The 23,179-nt window shown below is 33.1% G+C and overlaps 2 protein-coding genes across 3 annotated transcripts; one reads left to right on the top strand and one right to left on the bottom strand.

Moving 5' to 3' along the window:
• The first annotated feature begins 1,055 nt into the window (after positions 1 to 1,055).
• LOC130614223 (obscurin-like) lies at positions 1,056 to 10,767 on the top strand. The gene is made up of 12 exons (XM_057435646.1): positions 1,056 to 1,588; positions 2,082 to 2,159; positions 2,796 to 3,023; positions 3,560 to 3,850; positions 4,037 to 4,267; positions 4,836 to 5,144; positions 6,034 to 6,252; positions 6,409 to 6,717; positions 7,466 to 7,696; positions 8,036 to 8,353; positions 8,471 to 8,645; positions 10,328 to 10,767. The coding sequence occupies exons 1-12, from the start codon at positions 1,534 to 1,536 to the stop codon at positions 10,761 to 10,763; spliced, it is 2,880 nt and encodes a 959-aa protein (XP_057291629.1). The 5' UTR covers positions 1,056 to 1,533; the 3' UTR covers positions 10,764 to 10,767.
• A 574-nt stretch (positions 10,768 to 11,341) lies between these two features.
• LOC130614224 (uncharacterized) lies at positions 11,342 to 21,910 on the bottom strand. 2 transcript variants are annotated; one of them, XM_057435647.1, is made up of 7 exons: positions 20,820 to 21,910; positions 18,508 to 18,814; positions 17,995 to 18,085; positions 15,166 to 15,352; positions 13,612 to 13,949; positions 12,885 to 12,997; positions 11,342 to 12,777 (listed from the first exon to the last, which is right to left on the bottom strand). In XM_057435647.1, the coding sequence occupies exons 1-7, from the start codon at positions 20,852 to 20,854 to the stop codon at positions 12,760 to 12,762; spliced, it is 1,089 nt and encodes a 362-aa protein (XP_057291630.1). In that variant the 5' UTR covers positions 20,855 to 21,910; the 3' UTR covers positions 11,342 to 12,759. The 2 variants fall into 2 exon arrangements, with proteins under 2 accessions (XP_057291630.1, XP_057291631.1); XM_057435648.1 differs by having other exon boundaries at positions 21,717 to 21,906.
• Positions 21,911 to 23,179: the final 1,269 nt, after the last annotated feature.

Genomic DNA, 23,179 nt, shown 5'->3' with positions numbered 1-23,179 from the left:
ACGAGAACGAAGTTCTTTTCGCTACGCTAATGACACGCCAACATAGAGAAATATGATTTCGGAAACACTTCGAAAGAACATAATTTTTCTGATTCCGTTCTTGTTATTTGTCTCCGCGCCATAAGTGCACAGGATTCTTTTTACCGAAGTTTGCTGTTTGTGACAATTCTGGTAATATTTTTTAAACTGCAGTTATTTCTTTTTCGAACAATTAAGATTTACTTGTATATTATTTTTTTATTTTGCTTTTTCTCACTGAGTGACTTTCTTATACCCCGTTGTTTTTTGTTTTTTTTGTTTGTTTTTTTTGTTTTTTTTTGGGAGGGGGGGTACTGAATTACTGAATTTCGCAGATTTTAGGTGGGGCTTGTGGTCTTTCTTTTTCCTGTCAGTCAGTTTACCCCGGACTGACCCATCGAAAATTGACTTTTTGAGGAATTTTCCGTTCAAGAAGATCTCACAAATCAATTTTGAAAAATAATTGCGTAGTGCGTAACAAATATTATTGCCTATTTGAATAGCAAAATATGTCGTGTCTAACTTCGTAACAAAAACACAATATGATAGACAGTTTTTTGTAAACTTTATTCGCGAAGTTGTTTGCGTATATCATACGTCTTGTTATTACTAATTAACAGTCTGCACTATTACTGTCTCAAGAAAATTTTTTGATCTTTTCGTGGCAAAAAACTTTCGCGTCTTAAATTTTTTTTCAATTTTCGTGTGTAAAAATTACACGCGCGAAAATTGAGTGAATTATCCCATAGAATAAGTATGCATAAATCAGAATAAAAGAGAATTGAGATATACAAAAAAACACAATGTGAATACCCTAGGAGGGTGGAAATAGATTTATTTCTATTCTCTAAATTATTTTGGGGTTAGTGGTGGATTCGAATTAGGGATTTGCTCGGACACATTTTTTTGCGTCTAAACTTATGTACGAGAGAAAGTTTTTTATTATCCTTCAAAAAAGCTTAGTCAACCAGTCTACATTATACATTATATTACGGCTCTTTACAATTCTATGCCTGTAACTCAAACAGTTTAGTGTTATTATCTATTTTATCTTTTTGCAACCTCGTTTCCAGTCTTTCCTGTTGTGCAGAAGACATGGGTACTGGAAAGAAGTTGAGGTTAATCTTTTTGGTTAAAAGTCCTGTGTTCTCGCTTATTTTTTCCTTTTCAAACAGAAAACATTTTAGAGTTACAATAAATTTTTAGCAAATCTTAACGTCCTTAGTTCCCAATATTTATTATTATCGAATTGGCCTCCTCCACTTTTAAGGCCCGGCCTTGGCTCTAGCGTACATATGTTGAAATAATCCTAATACTGTTGATTTCTTTGCAATTAACCAATTGGTTATTGCTGCATATTGAAAAGTATGACGTCAATTTATTTTAACACATGACGTCAAATTATAAATTACATATACTTTTTGAGCCATAAAACTAGTGCAATATTTAACGCAGGCTGATAAAAGTGCCATGTAAGTTCTGAAGAAAGATGGACCACCGCCAACATGGTATGATATGAAGTTGGCAACTTATCTTTTATTATGTAGTGTGGTGACCTTCTTGAAATCAGGTGAGAAAAAAAGTTCCATGTTACCGATATTATACCAACAGAGAGATGTTTTTCTGTGTTTTCTTAGCGCATAAAGATATTTTTCCATGTTTAGCACAAGTGTTAAGGTTTTCTTTGCATCGAACTACCCTGGGAAGTAAAGTTTACGCACTTTTGTTGAGGAATATAAAGTAAGGATAGATGCCTTTGTTGGATGTCTCGTAAAGCTGTTGCCGTATTTACGACATTTCGTATTTCAACAAAGTACACCTTTTTTTGAAAAGTATGAACAAAATAAGATTGGTGTTGAACTTTGGAGTTGTGTGTTTGTTATTCTCCAAGATATCAATGACAAAACAAAAACAAATCAGGCTGAAAAGGGCTCGAAACATAAGAGCAGTTAGCCCTAAATCAAAGTTTTTTTTTGACCGAATGTTTATTAATATTAGTATTAGTATTGTCACTGTATAACAGCATCATCACATTTGCACTTGACAAATACCTTTTTTTACAGGCTACACATATGACGAAAAGATCATCAAAGGTGACGAAAAGACCTTCACAAAGGGTGAAACGACTATACAAAAGAAAAGTATGTAGTTTAACACTTTTAGTACATGTAAATAAAGCTGATGTGAGATTTGTGGAACCATACCATAATACTCGCTGTCTGGCTGTGAGCCAAACATTGTACCTGCAATTAGTGGCGGGTAAATTCCCAACCTATATATTTTATTCTATGGGAGGGTCAACCTTGACTTGACTATTTTCTGGAAAGCTTTTCGAAAACCATTCTTTTTCGAAAGCAAGCACTATTTAAAATAACAAAGCTTAATAAAAATTCAACATGCAAAGAGAATTAATAAATTTTCTCTTTCTGTTACAATTGCATCCAACGTCGTTCCCAGGGCATTTTGCTTTGTTGATTAACGGCTCAGGGGCCACAAAACCCTGAAGACGAGGTTGAATTACATCCCAAATTACAAAATATTAAAAAGAAAAAGCCGGTAAAAGGCAATTGGCCAAACGTTTTGATCAGAACAAAATTTTAATCACTAAGCCGCATTTTATCGACTTTTCACCGACCTTCCAATCACTGATTGCAATTTTATAGTTTTTGTGTCGCAAACTCACATAAATAATTTCTCTGAGATGAAAATTTGTATTGCAAATGATCTCAGCTAATCTTCTCATAACAGCTAAAAATTCAAACATTAATTTTATTTAGGTGTAACAGGATGTCTTGGTGCTCCCATTACATTGGATCCAATGGACTGGATGAATCCTGCATACTACGTGCGATGGACTCAAAACGATGTTGACCTGTCTAGTTTCAAATACAACATGTATTATGGTAAACTTATATTTTTTCGGTTAGCTGCAACAGATCGCGGAGTATACGTGGCGTACCAACGGGAAACAGCAAAAGAACTCGAATTCACTCTAAAAATTCCAGGTAAATTATTGATAATATTATTTGATGAATTTTTGGAGCCTTCTAATGAGGGCTTCGTCACAGGGCGTAAACGTTTTAATATCTCAGTAGGCTGGACAACCGGTTTTATACAAGAAATTGTCCGCACAACACCAAAACATAAAGGTAGCCTTGAGATCGTTACAAGCACTGCTTTTTATTAATATTCTAATAAGTAGCTTTTTGTATGGTATTTATCGGGGGTGAATGGGCTAAAGATTTCCACTGTTCTGGCGCCAAATAATGGTGGTGCGGCGTTGGGCCTAGCAAATAAAGGAGGGGCATAGTGGATTTCCAACCGCAGGATACTCATTGTGTGCAATAGCGTCACCGCCCCTTTTTTTACTCCTGTTTGACTGTAAGTAGATTTCAGAGTAAGTGACTCTGAAAAAAGCGTAAAAACTTGTTTGCCTATATCGGATCCACTGAAAGTGCTGTGCCTATATCGGATTCACTATAATCTTTTCCAAATATATTTTCAAAAGCGTGTCGATCTTCATTTTTTATAAAACCCATAGATAACACTCTAACTGTGGAAGGCTTGCAAGAAATCACAACAAACGCATTTGAAACAGTTATACTGAAAGTGCATATGGCATCCGGGGGATATGGACAATGGAAAATGAATGGAATATATTTGAAAACTGGCGAACACCATCATTTGTCATTTACGAGTGATTCTAGAGCTCTGTTGGAGATAGATAACATACAAACACGTCATGCAGGAACCTACCATTTCTTTTACGCGGTAGAAGGATGCGAAAGCAGTAAACAGTGGGTTGTTAATGTTCTTCAAACAGATACAAAAGGTAGGAAATTGTAAAGAACTGCTAGCAGGTTTAGATAGTTATTGGTTTTACATAGCAATTTCACTCATCTTTGTAGCGCATCATGGTTAAATGAACAAAAAAAATCATCCGAGCCTAGCTAAAAGTCAGTGGTTAACATCAAATTTCTAAGACCTTAAATAGAGTAATTTAGACGTTCTTTTTTAGAAAATTTAAAAGTATGCCCTGGGGATACTGCTATACTGAAGTCAACATCATTGGATGGCTTGTTGACATGGAAACGGGAAAACAACATTGAAATATTTTCAAACTCAAAGTACGAACTTACAGACGATACACACGTGTTAAAAATTCATAATGTGTCCCAAAGAGATGCTGGTGTGTATATAGCATTAGCTGTTGACGGAAGTAAAGTTACGTATACACTAACAGTGCCGGGTAAGCTTACGTATATTTCTACACCAATAAATCAAAACCTTAAGTCTACAGTAACAAAATCGTTTTTCAACTAACACAACGAATACACGTATAAAGAATCACATACAAGGGCATGACTTTCTTTGGACAAATATATTAAGAGAAATATAGTCTTTATACACAATGTGTGACAATTCAAAATAATAGTGAAAAAATCAACTACTTAACCGATTGCTCATTTTGTATTTAAGATTTTCCCAAGAATACTCTCAAGGCTTCAAGTCTTGTATTTTTGAGAAAGAACGCGTGAAATCCTTTTTTATGTTCATGTGAAGCTATGTCTCTTTGAAAGATTTACCATTCTGTTGTTCTAAAAAAAGTTCTTCTTTAAGGTCCTGCCAATGTACAAAGGGTTTGGGAAAGTGGAGGGAGGGGTTACAACCTCCGCATTAAATATTAAATAATTAAATACGAATTTGTGAAATAATCAAAATAGCCGACAGAGGATTTAGTCCACCTCCAACTTTACCAACCATGCCGCCATGCATTATTGGCAAAGTAAATATATACTTCATCATTATATTTTCAGACACAACCTTGCTATCATTGGATAAACCCACAAAGGTTAATGTGAACGATCGGGTTGTACTGCGTGCGTACGCAAAGCATAATGGTACATTTACGTGGATGCATGGGAAAACTGTTTTAACAAAAACGTCAAAATCAAGTCATTTTATTTTTCCTGATCTAAAATCTTACAACATAGTAAATGGATCTGTTTTGGGAATTCGGGATATAAAAGAAGAACACGCGGGAGTTTATAAATTGTATTATCAAGTCGGCGGATGCAAAGCAACTTTAAGTTGGTTTATCGAGGTCCAAAAAAATAAAGAAACAGGTTAGTGATTGATCCAGCAGATTTTTCTTCTCTCGATATATTTGCAGCAAGGCGACGATAAAGTGTAACATACCAAATATATCACACAAAAATTATTTCAAAAAAGGTTCGATATAGTAGGCTAGTTGCTACCCCGTAGAAAAAAACAGCGGGTTTGCACATGTGGGAATCGCTCTTTTGCACATGTGCGGTATAAGGTAGCGATTTTTTAGCCATTTAGAACAAAATAACGGACTAATACTTTTACTAAATTGACGCCCCCAGTAGAATTTTGAATCCACATATCTTCTTTGGTTCAACTTTAAGATTATTTTTTTAAATCGATAAATCGATTGCCTTTGTGTATTTCATCTATATTTTAACACCCAACTTTTTGTCTGTTAAGCACTGATAGTAGCTATGGGGAGCGGCGGATGTAACTGACGAGGTGATTTACACGGGCTCACGACTAGTCTTTTACAACTTTACTTGTAGCTCAATTTAGTTGGTCACTCCACTTGTTTTGAGTACTTTCTTACAAAAGTAAATTTTAATGTTGCTTGGATTTCACAGTTATTTTTTATTAGTTATTTTCTCCAGCAATCAATGTTTTGCGAAACTTTTGACGAAAACTTTTGATCTGATTTACCCAGCGATCTATAACGCGCGATCTAGAAGTTTTTTTTAGTGATCACCAAAGATTCCAGCTATTGAAAAATTTCGATACACATGCTCAGACGATGAACCTGTTTAAAAATATTGATTGCTGGAAATAGACATTAGGCTTTATAATCAAAAGGTTTCAGCAAATAACAAAATCCATAATAAATTCTATAATTTTTGATAGAACAGGGAGTAATGAGATATAGAGAAATCCATCGAGATGTTAGTAATTTTTTTTATTTAAAAGTATGCCCTGGGGATACTGCTATATTGAGGTCAACATCATTGGATGGCTTGTTGACATGGAAAAGGGAAAACAACATTGAATTATTTGGAAACTCAAAGTACGAACTTATAGACGATACACATGTGTTAAAAATTCATAATTTGTCTCCAAAAGATGCTGGTGTGTATACAGCTATAGCTTCTGACGGAAATAAGGTTTCATTTACACTGACAGTGCCTGGTAAGTTTTAATATATTCCATTCCAGTAGATCAAAATATATCTTTGTTATTTCTTTAATAAAGTTTAAATTTAAAGTTTTTAACTAAAAAAAACAATGGTGACAGGGTGTGCTTTTTTCAACGAAACAGTAAAAATACATTTCTTTTTTCTTTTAGACACGACCCTGTTATCAATGGATAAGTCTTTGAAAGTTAAAGTGAACGGTCGGGCTGTACTGCGTGCGTACGCAAAGCATCATGGTGTATTTACATGGATGCATGGAAACACTGTTTTAACAGAAACGTCAGAAGCAAGTCATTTTATTTTTCCTGATCCAAAATTTTACGACATGGCCAATGGATCTGTTTTGGAAATTCGGAATATACAGAAAGAACATGCAGGAGTTTATAATTTAAATTATCAAATCAACGGATGCAAATCAAGTTTGAGTTGGTCCATCGAGGTTCAAAAAATTGAAGCGAAAAGTAAGTGATTGATTTAGCGGATTTTTTTATTCATATATGTTTCAGAATATGTTGACAATCAGGAAATGCTTGTGCTTTATATACAAAACTAATCGCTGACCCGTAGATGAATCCACGGGTTCGCCCGTCCTTTATGTATCGTTTGTCCGTTGCACAACTTAGCAGCAGCTATCGCTACTGCAGTACCCATTTAGTCAAAGAATCCACACATACATTTCGATCCTCAGTTTATTACTTATCTTACGTATCCCGGGTATTGTCATTTCTTGCATCCTCAACACAACATAGCGATTCGTCTACTCTATATTATTTTCGCTGCAGGATTAGGTTTTAATCTTAAAAATGAAGACAGGTTTACTAGAGAGGCGGGGATAGTGAAAATACGGGAATAATAGAATAAATATGGTACGAGTATTAAGATAACTTGGTTACAGTACGACCTAATTTTCTTAAATCGACGAGCCTGCATATATTTTATTTATTGTTATTTTGTGTATGTTTTAATTTTTTACTACTTTACTTTACTGTAGTTCAATTTAGTTTGTCATTTATTTTGAGTACTAACCTTTTCTGTTACTTGCATTTTGCAGCGGTCATCTATGTATATATAATATGCTGATATGAGTTATCTAGGTAAAAAAACAAAATAAATTGCGTGACAGGAAAAATCAAATCATTTCCACAAGTAACTCTGAATGTCCTGTACAATTTTTGGTCTACTATTTCGAGATTTTTTTAAATTCTAAAGGTATGAAAGTCTGTCCAGGCTCTATAGCCGTTATGAATCCAGTATCGATGCAAGAAAATGGTCTGTTGTTATGGCAACGAGACAGTGTAGATATACAAGAAACAGCCAGATATGATTTTAGCGCTTACAACCACGTATTAAAAATCTATGATGTTAAACCGAATGATGCTGGTGTGTACACAGCCTTAGCAAACGATGGGGATAAAACTTTGTTTACATTGCACGTTCCAGGTATGTCAATATCAAATTATTTTAAAAAACTATATTTAGGTCAACTGTTAGTGTGTTAGGGATGCGTATAATCATTCGCGACTGAAAGGTGCAATTAAGCTGCTTCGCGATGGATATGGATTCTGCCAGCCGTGACCGTGGATAATTAAACCTACACCGCATGACCCGAGACCAAGTCAGTAGTCCTTGAAAATAGTTTTCGATTGAATCCTAATTTCAGAAATTTCCCGTATTCGAAAATCAGAAAAATAAATTTACATCGTTCGAGAAAAACTTCATTTAGTATTGGAGAATGAAAAAAAGTTTAAATAAACAAAACATAAAGGTATTTTTTTATAGATACAACTCTACAATTACTCGACAGTGGTTACAATGTATTCGCTAGAAAACACGATCGAGTTATTTTACGTATACAGACTACACATCGAGGAGAATCAACATGGAAATTTGAAAACAAACTTTTAATTTCTTCACCATCTAGTGAGCATTTTGTATTCCCGGATTCCAAAGTGTATGGGATAGCTAATGGTTCCGTCCTAGAAATACACAACATCCACGAACAGCATGCTGGGACGTATACATTTGACCATCTAGTTGATAGCTGTCGAAACGAAGTAAAAATTTTTGTACATGTTATGAAGAAGAAGTTTGTCCCAGGTAAAAAAAATCTTCCGTTTTATTTCACAGATTCGGAGGATCGAAATGTTACAAATAATTTATTATAATTCACACCTCATCAAAAATTATTTTTTACTCACTTTTTTTCTGCTTTAGAAAGATTTAGCGACCCGATCGCATCTTACAAGGTGGTAGCACCACCAGGTGAACATCCGACAATCACTCTACGTATTAACTTAGCCGTCATCCTAGTGATTGTTTTTGCCGTCATAGTCGGAATCATCTATGTGTGTTTTATTCTATGCAAAGATCTTACCCAAACATTTGAAAGGTAGGAAAATATTAATTAGTTCACTTACAAAAAAATCAACAACAGCGTCACCAACACCTACAGCTACAGCGTCACCGACACCGACACAGAAACGACACCGACAACTAAAATGGAGAAATTTACAACATTTAAATTTATGATTTATTTTTAACTTGCAAACGTTTAGGGGGGGGGGGGGGGGGGGGTGAGAAAACGAGTGGGTGGGAGGGAGCGATACAACTAGATTTTTATCCTTCGTTTGCGACATTATAGCATATGCAAAAAAATATATAATTAAACAAATAAACTGCAATGCAGATACGCAGATATGCATTGTTACAGAAGGAGAATTCTCGAGCATTATATAAAAAATATGAGAGTTTTGCCGTCAAAAAAACACCAGCATGGCTTCAAAAAAATAAAAAAATAAAACTCGACAAATATGTGGCATAGACACAAAAATTTCGCTACTTTTAACAGTCAAGATTGAAACAATTACTTAAAGAAATTAAGTTTAGCGAAGGATTTAATTCAACATAATTTAACGGCGATGATGGTTCAAGAAACAAAAACTATGGGCTTTGACTGGAAAGACTTCACATCTTTACAACTCGGTTTACTCAGGTCACAAAGTCAACAAATGGAACAACAATTATCGTATCACAAAATTTTTAGGAAACCTGAATAGACAAAAAGTTATATGACTAACTGTCATATCTGATAAACAAAATAAACAAAAAAGAATGATTATCATTGGCGAAGACTTCAACACCAACACGAAAATGGTAAATACTAGTGTCACGCTAAATTTCAGGAAAGTATGCAAAGAGAAAAATTACCGAAAATGAAGAAAAATTACAAAGCTACGTATAAGAAATACATTCGTTAAACAAACCTGCATCAATTATTGACCATGTGCTTGCCCTCAAAATAATTATTGAACGAATAATCTCGGCTGTATCACAAACAGTACACTTTCTACTGCTAAACATAAGTAAGACATTTGATAGCATTAACAGAAAAATATTGATTGAAAATTTGACAAACACTATAGATCCAGACAGATACAGGTGTAATACAAGGAGATTGTGCTAGCGCTAGTGAATATGCATACTATCAATCGAAATCTCTAGCATCAATTTAAATACCTGAACTTATTTATCACGTATATACATCCATACAAGAAGAATTCACACAACATAACTAATCTACCATAACTCAAGTAAAACATATAGATATAAATTTACAATATACCGATCACATAACTAAAATGTCCAGTAACTACAGCTTCTTTATTAAGGAAAAAAGACAAATGACATCAGTCAGACTTTTGTTTCTCTGTACTTTAACAGGTGAAAGGCCCTAAATGGTTCTAGGATAATTTTGGGACGTCTAAGGTTCGGTCTTAAAGAAGGGTAAAATGGGCCAAAGTAATATTTCGGTGGACTTATTTTTTATCTGATTAATGCTATATACATAAACAAAAACATCTTTACAAAATTTATATAAAAAATGTTTTTAACATTCTACTATTCTGCATATGCAGTTTGCCGTTGCAGTCTGCTAAATAGTTGTATCCATACAAGTCTTAGATTTGATCCACCTTAAGTCAACCCTCACACCACAGTCTTAACGCAAAAATAGATGCAGAAACTAAAACACTACTTGAAGCGCATGTAATAAAAGTTAAAAAATATTTTCAGGCTTCACTATTCGAGATATCTTCCTCCTTTATCTTCATTCGACAAAGAAAAATACATCAAACAAATCAAGAAGGTTTGGGGAAGATCTGTTAAAATGATGAAGAAATATAATCCTTTTAATAAGGCAACAATCAAGGAAAATCATACGTATGAAGAGCTACCTTCGCAAGATTACGATTCACTTTCTGATCATGATGAATTTGATCAGGACATTGAAGCATATGACACTGCCAATAGCGACGTGGAATCTGAAAAAGATGACAAAAATGAGATAACGCATGTCAATGGCTGTTATGGAAGTTTTGAGTCCAATGACGAGACGAGGGAGAAGAATATAGGCAGAACATCTCAACAAGATATTGAACCCATATATGATAGTCCTACAGAAGAACACATTTATAGCGATATTTCAAATGACGAAGAAAATATACAGTAGCTAACTAGATATTTTTTTTTTTTTCAAATTTTCTATCTTTAAAATCTAATGCGATCCATACTACGAAACGTATGTGCTCTAACCTCCGAAATACTAGATTTTATGTCAGGTAAAATAAACTCAAACTAATTCTAACTTGAGAACTCACTTCCCTTAGATGTTATGGGTTAAAAGATTCGCTCTTTATCCTAAACATTATTTCTCACCAATTCTTAATTCACTTCATGTTTTTTAGGGGAAGAAATGTATTTACTTTCCAAAATCCAAAAAATATATAACGCTGGATTTCTCTTACTTTGCAGTTTTCCACTTCATAGACATGTCGATACATCAGAATTTCCAGATTTCCACTCTTCTATTCCTTTTGGCCCAGCATGTCTCCTTTAAAACTCAAGTAAAACATTTGCAATATACTTCATGTTTGTAAAGAAGCTTATCATCTTGTTACCTTAGAATCCGAGATAGCTAGATAATAATATAAAGATGTCATCTTGGATTTAATCACTACATTCGATTTTTTTGGCCCAATTCTTTAAATGCGTTAACAAATATTTTTGCGGGTTGAGGGTGGAGAGTTAGATTGCGGGTTAAGGGTTGCAGGTTAAGGCAACATCAGTCATTACAATTTCAGATTTTGATGTTACCATACGTTCTTTAGACCATGTTTCTATTATATCGGATAGGTGTTTGCGCCGAATTGATTGATAATCCGGTACGATGGAAGCACATACAAACCGTGCCGATACAGTTCTGCTTACATATGCGGAATAGCCCTTTGTAATCATATTCGTCATCATAAAAGATTTACAGAATACAGTCGGCGCTCGTTACCTGGACCTTCCACGGGACTGTTGAAAAAGGTCAAGATAACGAAAATTCGAAATAGTGGATAGTCGAGATAAGGAGCGTCGATCGTGAAAAAGGTGGAGAAAAGGAAAGTTTTTCAATATCATGCACACATTAGAAAAATTACTTAAATTTTTAAATCTGGTCAGGGATGGACTATTAATCAGAAGAATCAATTATTACTAGACATGGTGTGTAAACGGAAAGAAAATTGTAAACATTCGAAATCTGGATTTTGAGGAAATTTGAGAAATTCGAACGTTCGAATGATTTTCTGATCGAATTTTTGTGTGTGATGTAAATGTACTTAAGGGCCCGCAAAGCCGGTCGAGATGAGGAAAGTTCGAGATAACGGGTAGTTGAGATAATGGACGTGTTTTACCCTAAGGAAGGTTGAAATGCCGAAGGGAGGGATGAAAATTGGTCGATATACGGAAAGATCGAGATAACGGATAGTCAAGATAACGAGCGCCAATTGTAACAAAGGAAGAAGACATTCGATACGAGACGTATCACTTTTAAAAGCGGCCCGGCCCAGGAGCTATCCAATACCTTAATTCATTCGGCACCATTCGTCCTAATAGAAACAGAAGGCCTATCTGTTACGTAAATTGATTCTGCACGAAATCTATCCGATATAATGAAAACATGGTATTAGTCATTAAAAGAATCACAGAAGTGTACAAATGATTTTCAAAAGATCCAAAATTCTACATAATATAGATCCAAAAAAATTAATTACAACATGTTGTATAAAGTTTATACAAATAATTGATGATCAGTGCGTAAGATGTAAAACTATTACAATGTGGACTGCCAGCTGCTCAAGGTGGCAGTTATTCAAAAGTTCCGCTTAATTAAAGTAATATTTTTTCCTTTGGTTTTTTCTTAACCCTATTCAGTCTAGTTGGCCGTAGCAAGTTATTCTGCAGACACTCCATAACATTTAATAGGCCTTCCAAAATAGAATTAAACTTGCTACAGTATGATGTGATAAATGAAACAAAAATGATAGCCAAAAATTTCGAGTAAATGCTTGTTCGAAAAACCGGGATTCTATTATAATTATAAAAGCATAAAAACATCGGTATATTTACAAATTTGAACAGCACTGTGAGAGAACTAGCAACATCATTATCCCAATGTTTCATTAATGTGTGGCCTGCTCCTGAAAAAAAGGTATTAAGTATTTTAAATTGAAATATTAATACCTCTCTGGATTTTAAACTCGACTATTAGAAACTGTATTCAATGAAAATATAGATGCAATCTTACTCGGTGCAGTTTGAGAATTTCTTCATTGGAAAGCAAACGATTATAATACACAATATCATCAAACATTCCGTAGTACCTCCAAGCCAAATTCAATTGCGTGCTTTTACCATTAGCTGAAACAACATAATTCGAAAGTCGGCATACCAGTTCATAAACTAGCTGATTTATTATTATTATTTTTATCTATATTTTCAAATTAATTTTCTGTTATAAGGTTGTATCGCGTTAAAAGTAAAAGTCATATAGAACTTTCTTAGCCACACAAGATGATAAACTTTACATTCCTTTTTTGCTCGAGATCAGGAGAGATACCAAGTGGTATATCATTTGATGTTTGACAGGTTAAGTTAACCCTATTTGGTCGCAGTTTTTTGAACATATTATGACATGTGGCAGATTCCCGCCGTGCTCTCATAACTTTTGGATAGGCTTTCTTTAAGGTGATATGTAAACACTGGGCTTTCCTCATTGAAATCAAACTTGGCACTGTTGTAGTAGTTATAAATAAAATTTTCCCAAAATACCAGAATGTTTCTTTTTGATAAAATAGAGTCGTAGTGTAATTTTTAAGTTCTAAACATAATCCTAACAAAAGGTATTGTGTTTTACCGATTATAAAAATTATTTTATAATTGTCAATACTCTACTGTTATCCATGATGGATGTTATATTTTACATTCAAATTATCTTTTTATAAATAAGACTTCTTAAAAACATAGTGACTTACGTGATATAGCAACTTTTTCTCCATCAGATGCATGTATTCCATTAATAAATACAGAAAACAGGTCATTTGCAATATGAAATTTGAAAACAAAGTGAATCCATTGAGAAGCATCAGGACCTTCATAGTTTACAAAGTGATAGGTGTAACCCGTAAGGAAAGTAACACGCCAGAACGCAGTTCTGGTTTCTGCATTTCGATGACCGATACGGACATAGAAACCATTACTTGGACTCTCAAATAAAAGGGCGTTTCCAAGAGCACGCATGAATGTTCTGTACCAGAATGAAAATACGAAGCCATCACTATCACAGTTACCAGGAAACGCTGGTGATAAATCCCTAAATATTGATAATTCTTAACCAAGATAAACAGTTAAATATATTGAACTTTTTCCTAGCTATCTTCTTTTTATCAAAACTGCAAGTTAATGGAAACTCGTCGTACTTTTTACGAATCTTTATAAACGACGTTAAAAAGGTAAACATTACCAACCTCTTCATGTTGTATTGTTCGCTATTTTGATCCTGAAATTCATGACATACATAGGGCATGATTCCTTAGATTCCTACGTTACAGGGTGGAAAAAAACCTTGTAAACAACCTTCGATAGTTTTACTTTAGTATTACAATTTAACGTTCTGTAAATTCCTCTTTATTTTTAGTTATTAATGTGTCAGTTACAAGATCTGAAACATTTCAGGACTTTTAACTATTTATTTGTCTGGTATATCTTTTGTATTTCTTTGTCTGTTATTCATAATCATTTTATCAGAAACATTCGAATTTTAAAGTACCTCCCTCTTTTTAGTGTCCCCTCCAATAAACGCCTTTCTTCCGAAAAGTTAAAAAATATTATAAGCACTCCAGGCGCTTATTAGAGAATTAAACATGCAGACAGCTTTTATCATAAATTTGGAAAACATTGTAAAGGAGCCAGTTGTACTTCATCTTTTTTAAAAATATCGTTTTTATTAGTTCCAAGAGTTATTAATTTATTTTATATATTAATTAATTTAACATAATGAACCCAGTGTTGTTCGTGGTGCATGCTTTTTTGTCATTTTGTAACATATCTAATTATTTAACATTTTAAAAGCAAAAAAAAAAAACATCGAGCAAAATACAAAAGGAGGGCACAGAGATTTATTGTATGCTGCTTTTCATTTATGTAATTTGAATTTAATTTATTTTTTAAAATAATTTCCTTAAATAATTTCTATGGACTACAATCCTGGAAATATATTTGAGGACAAAACCCGTTCTGCTTTCCTCAATTTTTAAATTTCAGTAATTAAAGTGGTTCTCCTGCTGGACATCAACGAAAGATATGTTAAAGAAACTGATTTAGTGCAATTTGAAATCAGTGTTAATCAAGTTTTCTTTCTTCATTTCAACGAGAAAACAGACAAAAAAAGAATTACATACAGGATTGAGTTTAATCAACAAATCAGGGGAATAAGACATCTGCTAGCTAGGTGGATGTGACCAGCATAAATAATAACAAAAAAGAAAAACAAAGATGTTCAAAGTTGTATTACGTAACTGAATCCTTACTTAAGGCAACCTTCAGGATACAAAGCTGGTCCACCTCCGTACTCAATTCTTTCTGGAAAATACATCACTTTGGTTATTCGGTCAGGAACGTGTATTCGTTTTCCAGCCGCCCAATACGCACTGGCTTTGCAACCAGAACATTTACCATCTTCATCAAAGGTGAAGTTCATCAACGGAAACTGATAAGCTACAAAAAAAACTGATTTCAATTTCTCTTTCACCTTAGAATACACACTTTGTTATAAGAACCGGGAGATTTGGTCCCAATCTCGGCGTTTGTTTCTTCTCGTTAAGGCCGAAATTGTTGTTATTTTGTTCTTCAATTTTCAGAATTTTTAATTCCTGTTACAGTATATTACAAATCTCCACGACATGAAATCTTTTATAAAGTTCCCAAAACCACAGCAATGTGAAAAACTTAAAAGTTTCTTTCTCTAACTTTCTCAATCTCATTGTTGTAGTGTAATTGTTCTTTTAACAATGAGTAGTGCTGCGAACAAGAAGAAAAACCTGACACTGTCTCTTCATTATCCCGCACCTAGAGCAGAACAGGATCAAATACATTTTAATTCAAGCACGCACTTTTTTATCCAAAATGACCCAAAACTGTACCAAAAACGAACAGTTAAAATCTTTATTGAAAAATATTTTTATTTAGCTTGTATTCAGTACTTATGATTTTAATTTTATAGTGAAAATTTTATGCATACTTACATTATACGTACTAGTTATTTAAACCCGTGAAATTAAATTTATTGTGCTTCTTATCACAAAAAAGTTTGCTAGTCGATTAGGCCCGTGGAAAAATCCACTTAGGCAGAAAAACTTGCAACAGTAAGCACAGATCTATGAAATAAGTTCTTTAAGCATTTTAAACATTGTCTTTCCCTAAATGCTTATACAACAATACAACCTGAACAATATCAAAAAGCCAAACTTAAAAAACACAAAACACCTAAAAACAAAAAGTTAAACTTTGAAAAATCATTTATTCGGTTGCATACCATCCTCTCCTGCAAAAATATGCACAAAATGTAAAAATTAACCGGTTAACAAAACAATTTTTTGTCTAATGATCCGTACTGACTTTACCAAACATTTTAACCTGAGATGAAAAAGCAATGAGCAAGGAGTAAATTTCAAATCAAAAAAAATTAATTATTTTGAAAACATTGTATATATATATGGTCCTTCCTCACAAAAGTTTACAATAAATGTAGAACACAAAGGTTTATGAGGAGCAAATCAAAATATGAACAAAAATCAGTTCAATTGGCATGTTCTATATTGTCTTCAGCCATAAAATCTTCCACAAAATTGATATGAAACCCATCAAATTCAACTCAGAAAAAGCAGTCATTTAAGTGCATACAAAAATACAACTTGGAGAATATCAAATTATTATTTTTAGTATATATAATTGCATAATTTCAAAAAACTGTGATTTGGAACGCATCAAATTTATAAATAGAGAGGGATCAGTCATTTCGGTATGTTGTACAGAGTCCTGACCGGTAAGAATTTATACAAAGTATAAAAAAACACAAGTTTTTTCGGTGTTGTACTCCCTCAAAAAAGTTGAAACTTTTCTTAATTGAGACAAAGTGCCATAAACAAAAACATTTTAGTCGGAACATCTAGAACAACAAAAATCACTACACTTAAGGTACCAGAATTACTATTATTTGCTTAAAAACAGTCCTTAAACTCTTCTTAAATATTATGTAATATTTTTTTAAAAGTTGTTGTGGCTTGTTAATTTAAGCTTAAAATGTCAATTAAAATAAATTACAGTCACATTCTTAGCAAAGACCACTAAGATAACACTACGGTAGCTAGCTTAGCTACATGTAAAAAGCAACATAAAACTGAAGCAAACATAAGCTAGCTACAGCAGCTAATAGCTGGTCAGTTGAATATAAACTGGAGACTTAGCTAGGTATAAGGAACATGGCCACATATTTATAAAGTCCGAGCTAGCTAGCTATTAGGTTGTTGTTGGTGTGGTTAGTTTTATGATGCTAGCTAACAAACATGTCTCGCATCAATAATATCATCAAAACTGAAAGAAGCATAAACAAACCCTACAGAAACCTTTCTATACTTCATTTATATACCATGCCCCTTTTTAAATGCTTTTGTATATAAAGATTTATTTTGAAGGAAAGAGTAGAAATTGCTTAAAAAAAACAGCCATCTTTTTTGCAAACACAATTTCCGTTACTTTGTGCTAGAACTTCATTTAACAAACCACATAAAACTCGCAGCTTTCACGACAAAGAAGACATAATTTTTTCGGTGACTTCAAAGAGAATTTCGGCAACATCACAGGAAAATGGCAATATCAACTTTGCCTGTCACAGAGACACGGAACTGGCGTATTATTATAGAGATTTGAAGTTTGTGAGAAATTTATTTACGTACAGCGAAAATGTACTGAGACTATAAGCTAGTCATGTCATTCCTTATTTACGACGAAAGTATATTGCTATATGTGGGGCACCCATCATTACTTTCGGTTAAGGAATCTGATTTTGAAATTTTTCTAAACACATTTGAAAATAGTGGCAAATACAATGGAATCTTAAAAATGGTGGTATAACGAAAATTGTTTGTTGTTAATTTTTATCTAGCTAGGTAAAACTTCACAACACACGAACCAGTAGATTCCTATAAATTGGAGAGGTTATTGTTTATTTAACAAAGACCCACTGCTCTCAGTGCGTCTTTAATCTGCCTAATAAAAAGAAAATTTAAAAGAGATAGAAAATTAAAGATCAGTTGTTTTAGAAACATTGGAGAATAACAACTAAAAAGTAATCAACTTACGATTTGAAAGTACACATGTGTATGAATTATTTCCATAATGTGGAAGACATGTCTCGATGCCGGGTTTGCACGGGTTGTCATCACATATACTCTGAAGTCAAAAATATTTATGTAATTGTCATGATTATCAAGGAGATTGCATTGCATATACTCAAAATGTCGACTACACTGCCAGGAAAGTCTCTTTATTTCAAATGTTAGAGAAAACACAATGTGTACAGAGAACTTTTTCATTGCGATTTTTATAAAAAATACGACGTGTAGTTTTCCCACATCATAAGAAACAAGAAAATTAGTTATTTAGTATAACTTGAAAAAAAAAAATAATAAAAAATTAGTAAAAAATAATCTTATTCATTAAACTATAATATTCAAATCATTAAATCAGCTTTGGAAAAATTAAGTAAGGTTTAATGAAATGAAAAATATACGTCATTGCATCAAATCATTACTAAAGGACATTTCCTTGTGATTTAAGGAAATAAACGAGAAAGGCGTTAAAAAGATTCTTACAGGTGTCGTGAAAAGCGACCATCCAGCTGCTTTGACAAGAAGCTCAGCATTCGTGCGTCTGTCTTCACCAAGCAATTGACAAACAAACGTTGATGCGTTGTTTGGACCAACATTAGTTGAAACACATCCATCATGCAATGCACAGAGTTTATTACATCTTGTTGTATTTTCAACATAATGTGTTGATAGTATGGTTCCATTCAACTTTGTGTTGTTGAGTTTATGCATGCTGATGTAAGCTAATGTAGCGGATGTTTTTGTTTCTTTGCATTTATACTTTGATTCGCAAGTTGATGCTTCATTGTATCTGAAGAAAATAGTTCAGAAATAAGAAAGAAAATTTATTCTCCCATCGTCATCGTAAAATGATGTAAGTTAACCAATCAGGAACAAGCTGCCGATTACTATTATTTATGGTGATTTTCTAGTACAAGTTTCGCGAATTACTTGTTTTTTAAAATTTTAAAATTTTGATGTTTTGACTTGTTTTGACATATTCAACATCATTATATTGTTGTGTGTATAAATTCTCAATTTAATTAGACATGTAAAATGCTGTTTTGGTGGTATTAATGTTAAGGTCAAAGCCTTCTTAACTTTTGATTTGTACTAATAGACCTCGGCTTCAACCAGAGGTCATTTAGCACAAAATTAAAAAGAATTGTCTGCTGTATAATTCAGAAGATTTCACATTTTATAAAGTTTAGGGTGAGGATTTCAAAAATCACATTCATTGATTTCCGCTAGCGAAGACGGAATCTTTAGAATCGCCTGAGGAGGTAAATAGATAGATAGATAGATAGATAGATAGATAGATAGATAGGTAGGTAGGTAGGTAGGTAGGTAGGTAGGTAGGTAGGTAGGTAGGTAGGTAGGTAGGTAGGTAGGTAGGTAGGTAGGTAGGTAGGTAGGTAGGTAGGTAGGTAGGTAGGTAGGTAGGTAGGTAGGTAGGTAGGTAGGTAGGTAGGTAGGTAGGTAGATAGACATAGCGTAGCCAGAGCCACAAAAGACAGCATAAAAATAAAAGTTTAGCAAAAGTGACATGTTACCGCGGCTGTTTCTTTAGATGAAAAAATAGATAAACTTCATCATTCAAATTGAGCTTGTGTCAGAAGTTATTATATTTGATTTGTCAAGTTTATACATATCAAGATTTCTAAAATTTTCAAAATCAGTTTTAAAAATACCCAGTTAAAGTTTTAACTGTTATTTTAGAATACTTCATATAGCTATGTAAAATTTTTATTTTTTATTTATTGATTTGTATTTTAACATTGCAGGTTAGTTACAATGATAATTGAGAATACTCAATGATTTGTTTACCCCATAATTCTCCGTTTTGAAGGTCTACTTCAAATTTTAAAATCTTTGTGTATATTTAATGCATGTTGATTATCACGTTGTAACCATATTGTTTTGCTAAAGGGATATTCAAGTGCTAGAAATATAACACAGACCAGATTTTAGTGAAATAGCGATCCTTTATTGAAACCAGAAATCATTTCTGGTCTCAATAACGCAACCGTTTTTTACCTCGAGAATCTTCAAGTGTTTTATTCTACAGGTGTTGCAAATTCTACTGATGTTTCTAACAGCCCTTTACAACTTAATCGTTGAAGTAAAAAAAGTGTTAATGCACATATGTCGTAATTTTTGCATCAATAATGAAACATTGGATTCAGTAACCACGTCTGTCAAGAATCAAGGCCATTAGTAAAACATGAGAAAAAAATACATTATGGGAATAAAACAAATGGCTTTGAAGTCAGTCCTCATCCCTATGACGTCATAAAATTAATTTTAAGATGCAATGAGATTATATTAAGATATTCTGCAACCGTAACACGTTGCAACTCTTTAGTATAAGCAGTTCAGGATAATTTGATCTCGGAGTACTTTATGTCTCCCCAGACTCTACCCTAAGCACTCACCCCTCACGCCACACAACCTGCTAAAAAAGGCCACATTAATAACCGATTCTAACCAGGCTGATCATTTTTATTTCTCTATTTTTCTAAAGAACAGGCCTATTGCTTTTAACCTGAAACCTCAGCTGAATATCCTTTTAAAACATATACATCTAAAAGAAAAGCTTGTGCACAGTCTTCTAAGTTGTTTCTTTTACATAACGCAGAGGCAGATAATTTTTTCAATCTTTGTATTCTCACTGAGAAAATAACTTCATAAAGTTTATCCCGATTAAATTAATGATGTCAAAGGAGATAGCTTGAGATTGACTTTAGTGAGAATTTTGAAAGTATTTAATCGTAATATCACAGAAACAAATGTGTATAATTATAAAAAACACATACTTAAGCAAAACCATTATAACCCACACAGAATACATTTTGTTTTTCGTCTTCTTCTTTCCCTTGGTTTCTGTTCCTTCACTGCAGCTTATAAACAGAATGAAAGTTTTGTGTTTGCAGCCAAGTGTTAAGGAAAATATTACTAGAAATAGATTTCCAAACTAGAGTTGGTAAATTATTAAAATGATGTGGCATTTAACATTAAAAACATTGAATATTTAGCTTTTTATCTGATTCAGTTTAATTGGTATGCTTTGCGGAGAAATAAGTTATTTAGTGTTTTAGGAAAAGAAGTCTTCTCTGAACAAGGGGGCAGAGATTTGTTATGTAAAAATCTATCCTAATTCAGACTGGTTTTGATGCTATGCTATAAAATATAAAGCCGAGGTCAACAGTATACACCACAATTGCGAGAACGCAGCTGCATAATAAATTTTCTTTTGTAAACCAAAAAAATCAAAGCTACTTTTATGTTGATATTCCCAAGCCACTTTTCCAATTCAAGAAAGTAAAAAGATGGTTTGAAAAATGGGCGTCTTTTTTCTTATTTTTGTGCTATGAAAATTTATTTTTGATATATATATATACGTTTTCATTTAACTGATAGCTATTTTCAACTGATTGGCTAAAAAGCCTTAACGACAGGCTTTATACAGCACAGAATAATTTTTAACCTCGTTGCAACCGTAATGGTAGCCTTGTGGTAGAGCGTTCGCTTCTAGTGCAAGAGGTCTTGGGCTAAACCTCCGCCCGAGTCATCTTATTGTTCAAATTCAGATGCTTATAAATTAATCACTTATTGGGTATATATTTTCAACAAAAAATAATAACAAACCGATGAAGAAACTTTTTAAAAACATTTTAAATTTAGACCGTAATTAAGAAACTTTTAGAACTAACCACGAAATAAAGCGTATTTACTAAAAAACTGATCTTCATGTTCTTCCAACGCATAAACGGATGTAAATGGAATTAAACTAAAATCTTGATGAATACACTTTTCCATATGAAAGTTCTTATTCTCAATTATTATATATTTACATGTAACTTGATATCAATCAATATTTGTGTTCATAAAGATATAAGGACCATCATCAGCGAATTTTGTCCCCCTCCCCCCTCACTAATTTTTCACACGTTTGTTTAAATTGGATCACACTTGGCACACTTATAGTACGTCACAAAAAGAACAAAATGGCGACAATAAATTTTTTCTTGCGTCAGCACATTTTCTATGACGTCATCAAAAGCTTGAAATTTGTACAAAATGCCACTAACTGCCTAAAGGGGCTACGAACCGGTTAAAATGCTCACATTCCGTATATCCCGCGCACATATTAAAAATCCGGAACCGCCCCACCTCCGGACTGAAGAGGGTTAATGCTTTTTCATGTATGGTTGGCTTATTAAAGGAGAGGCGAACTGTTCACGGCATGGCTGCTGAATCAAAGTTCATGATGGTGGTGTTGATTTTGAAGACCAGACCGACTGGCTTGGTTTTTACATGTTACAGCCATCATAACAAAAAAGTCTAGAAACAACGACAAAGAATGTTTTGATATTGAAAATATTCGTAGGATTACAAAAAATTCTGTTTTTTATATAAAAACTGTAAATTCACCTAGAACTTTGCAACAACACAGTAGACCCTAAATATAAAATAGTCGTTAAAAATGCCAGTTTTGTTTATATCTTTGTGAGTGTTGAATTATTTATAATTGAGTAATTTTACAAATTTGCCAAACGAGTGGTTAAATTATATATATATATATATATATATATATATATATATATATATATATATATATATATATATATATATATATATATATATATATATATATATATATATATATATCGCTTTTTGATTTTTTAGCCTTATTCGTACAGTAATCAGATATATAGTTGGGCAAGCGCCTTGATGCTAAAAATAGGATTGTAAAAACTCATTTGTAGTATCACTCAACTTCAAGAAACATCAAACAGTGCAGTTTGAACACCAACTTAACCTTAAAAATATGCTACGTCTCAATTTTTCATTAGAATAATTTTAATCTGTAATACATACAGTTTCAACCGCTGTGAAAAAAAAAATAAAAGAATATATTGTGGTTAAAATAAACAAATAAATGGAAAATAACTTTTTAAACACATTTCGTAATGATTAACTGTTCTCGCCAAAATGTTTCGGTTGCCAATTTTGCAGAATTGTGCAAAATATGTGCAAAATGTTTTCTTATGTCAATGTACTAAAATTACAATAGCTACTTATTCTTGCACTTTACTTTAGGAACATTAGGAACATTAGAAACAAAAAAAATAACAGTAATACAGTGTAACATGCTATTATTTATATCCCTTCC

The sequence above is a fragment of the Hydractinia symbiolongicarpus genome, chromosome 11 (genome assembly GCF_029227915.1).
Source record: "Hydractinia symbiolongicarpus strain clone_291-10 chromosome 11, HSymV2.1, whole genome shotgun sequence".
Taxonomy (NCBI): domain Eukaryota; kingdom Metazoa; phylum Cnidaria; class Hydrozoa; order Anthoathecata; family Hydractiniidae; genus Hydractinia; species Hydractinia symbiolongicarpus.
Note: the sequence above shows the minus strand (reverse complement) of the source record. Positions and strands in the feature narration are given on the sequence as shown.

Excerpts from the sequence above, each read along its gene's own strand:
- LOC130614223 (XM_057435646.1), top strand. The coding sequence starts at position 1,534 with ATGAAGTTGGCAACTTATCTTTTATTATGTAGTGTGGTGACCTTCTTG. Across the intron at positions 4,268-4,835 it reads GTATACACTAACAGTGCCGG|ACACAACCTTGCTATCATTG; the intron begins GTAAGCTTACGT and ends TTATATTTTCAG. Across the intron at positions 5,145-6,033 it reads CCAAAAAAATAAAGAAACAG|TATGCCCTGGGGATACTGCT; the intron begins GTTAGTGATTGA and ends TTTATTTAAAAG.
- LOC130614224 (XM_057435647.1), bottom strand. The coding sequence starts at position 20,854 with ATGTATTCTGTGTGGGTTATAATGGTTTTGCTTAA. Across the intron at positions 18,086-18,507 it reads GGTCGCTTTTCACGACACCT|AGTATATGTGATGACAACCC; the intron begins GTAAGAATCTTT and ends TTTTGACTTCAG. Across the intron at positions 13,950-15,165 it reads TATCCTGAAGGTTGCCTTAA|GGATTTATCACCAGCGTTTC; the intron begins GTAAGGATTCAG and ends ATCAATATTTAG.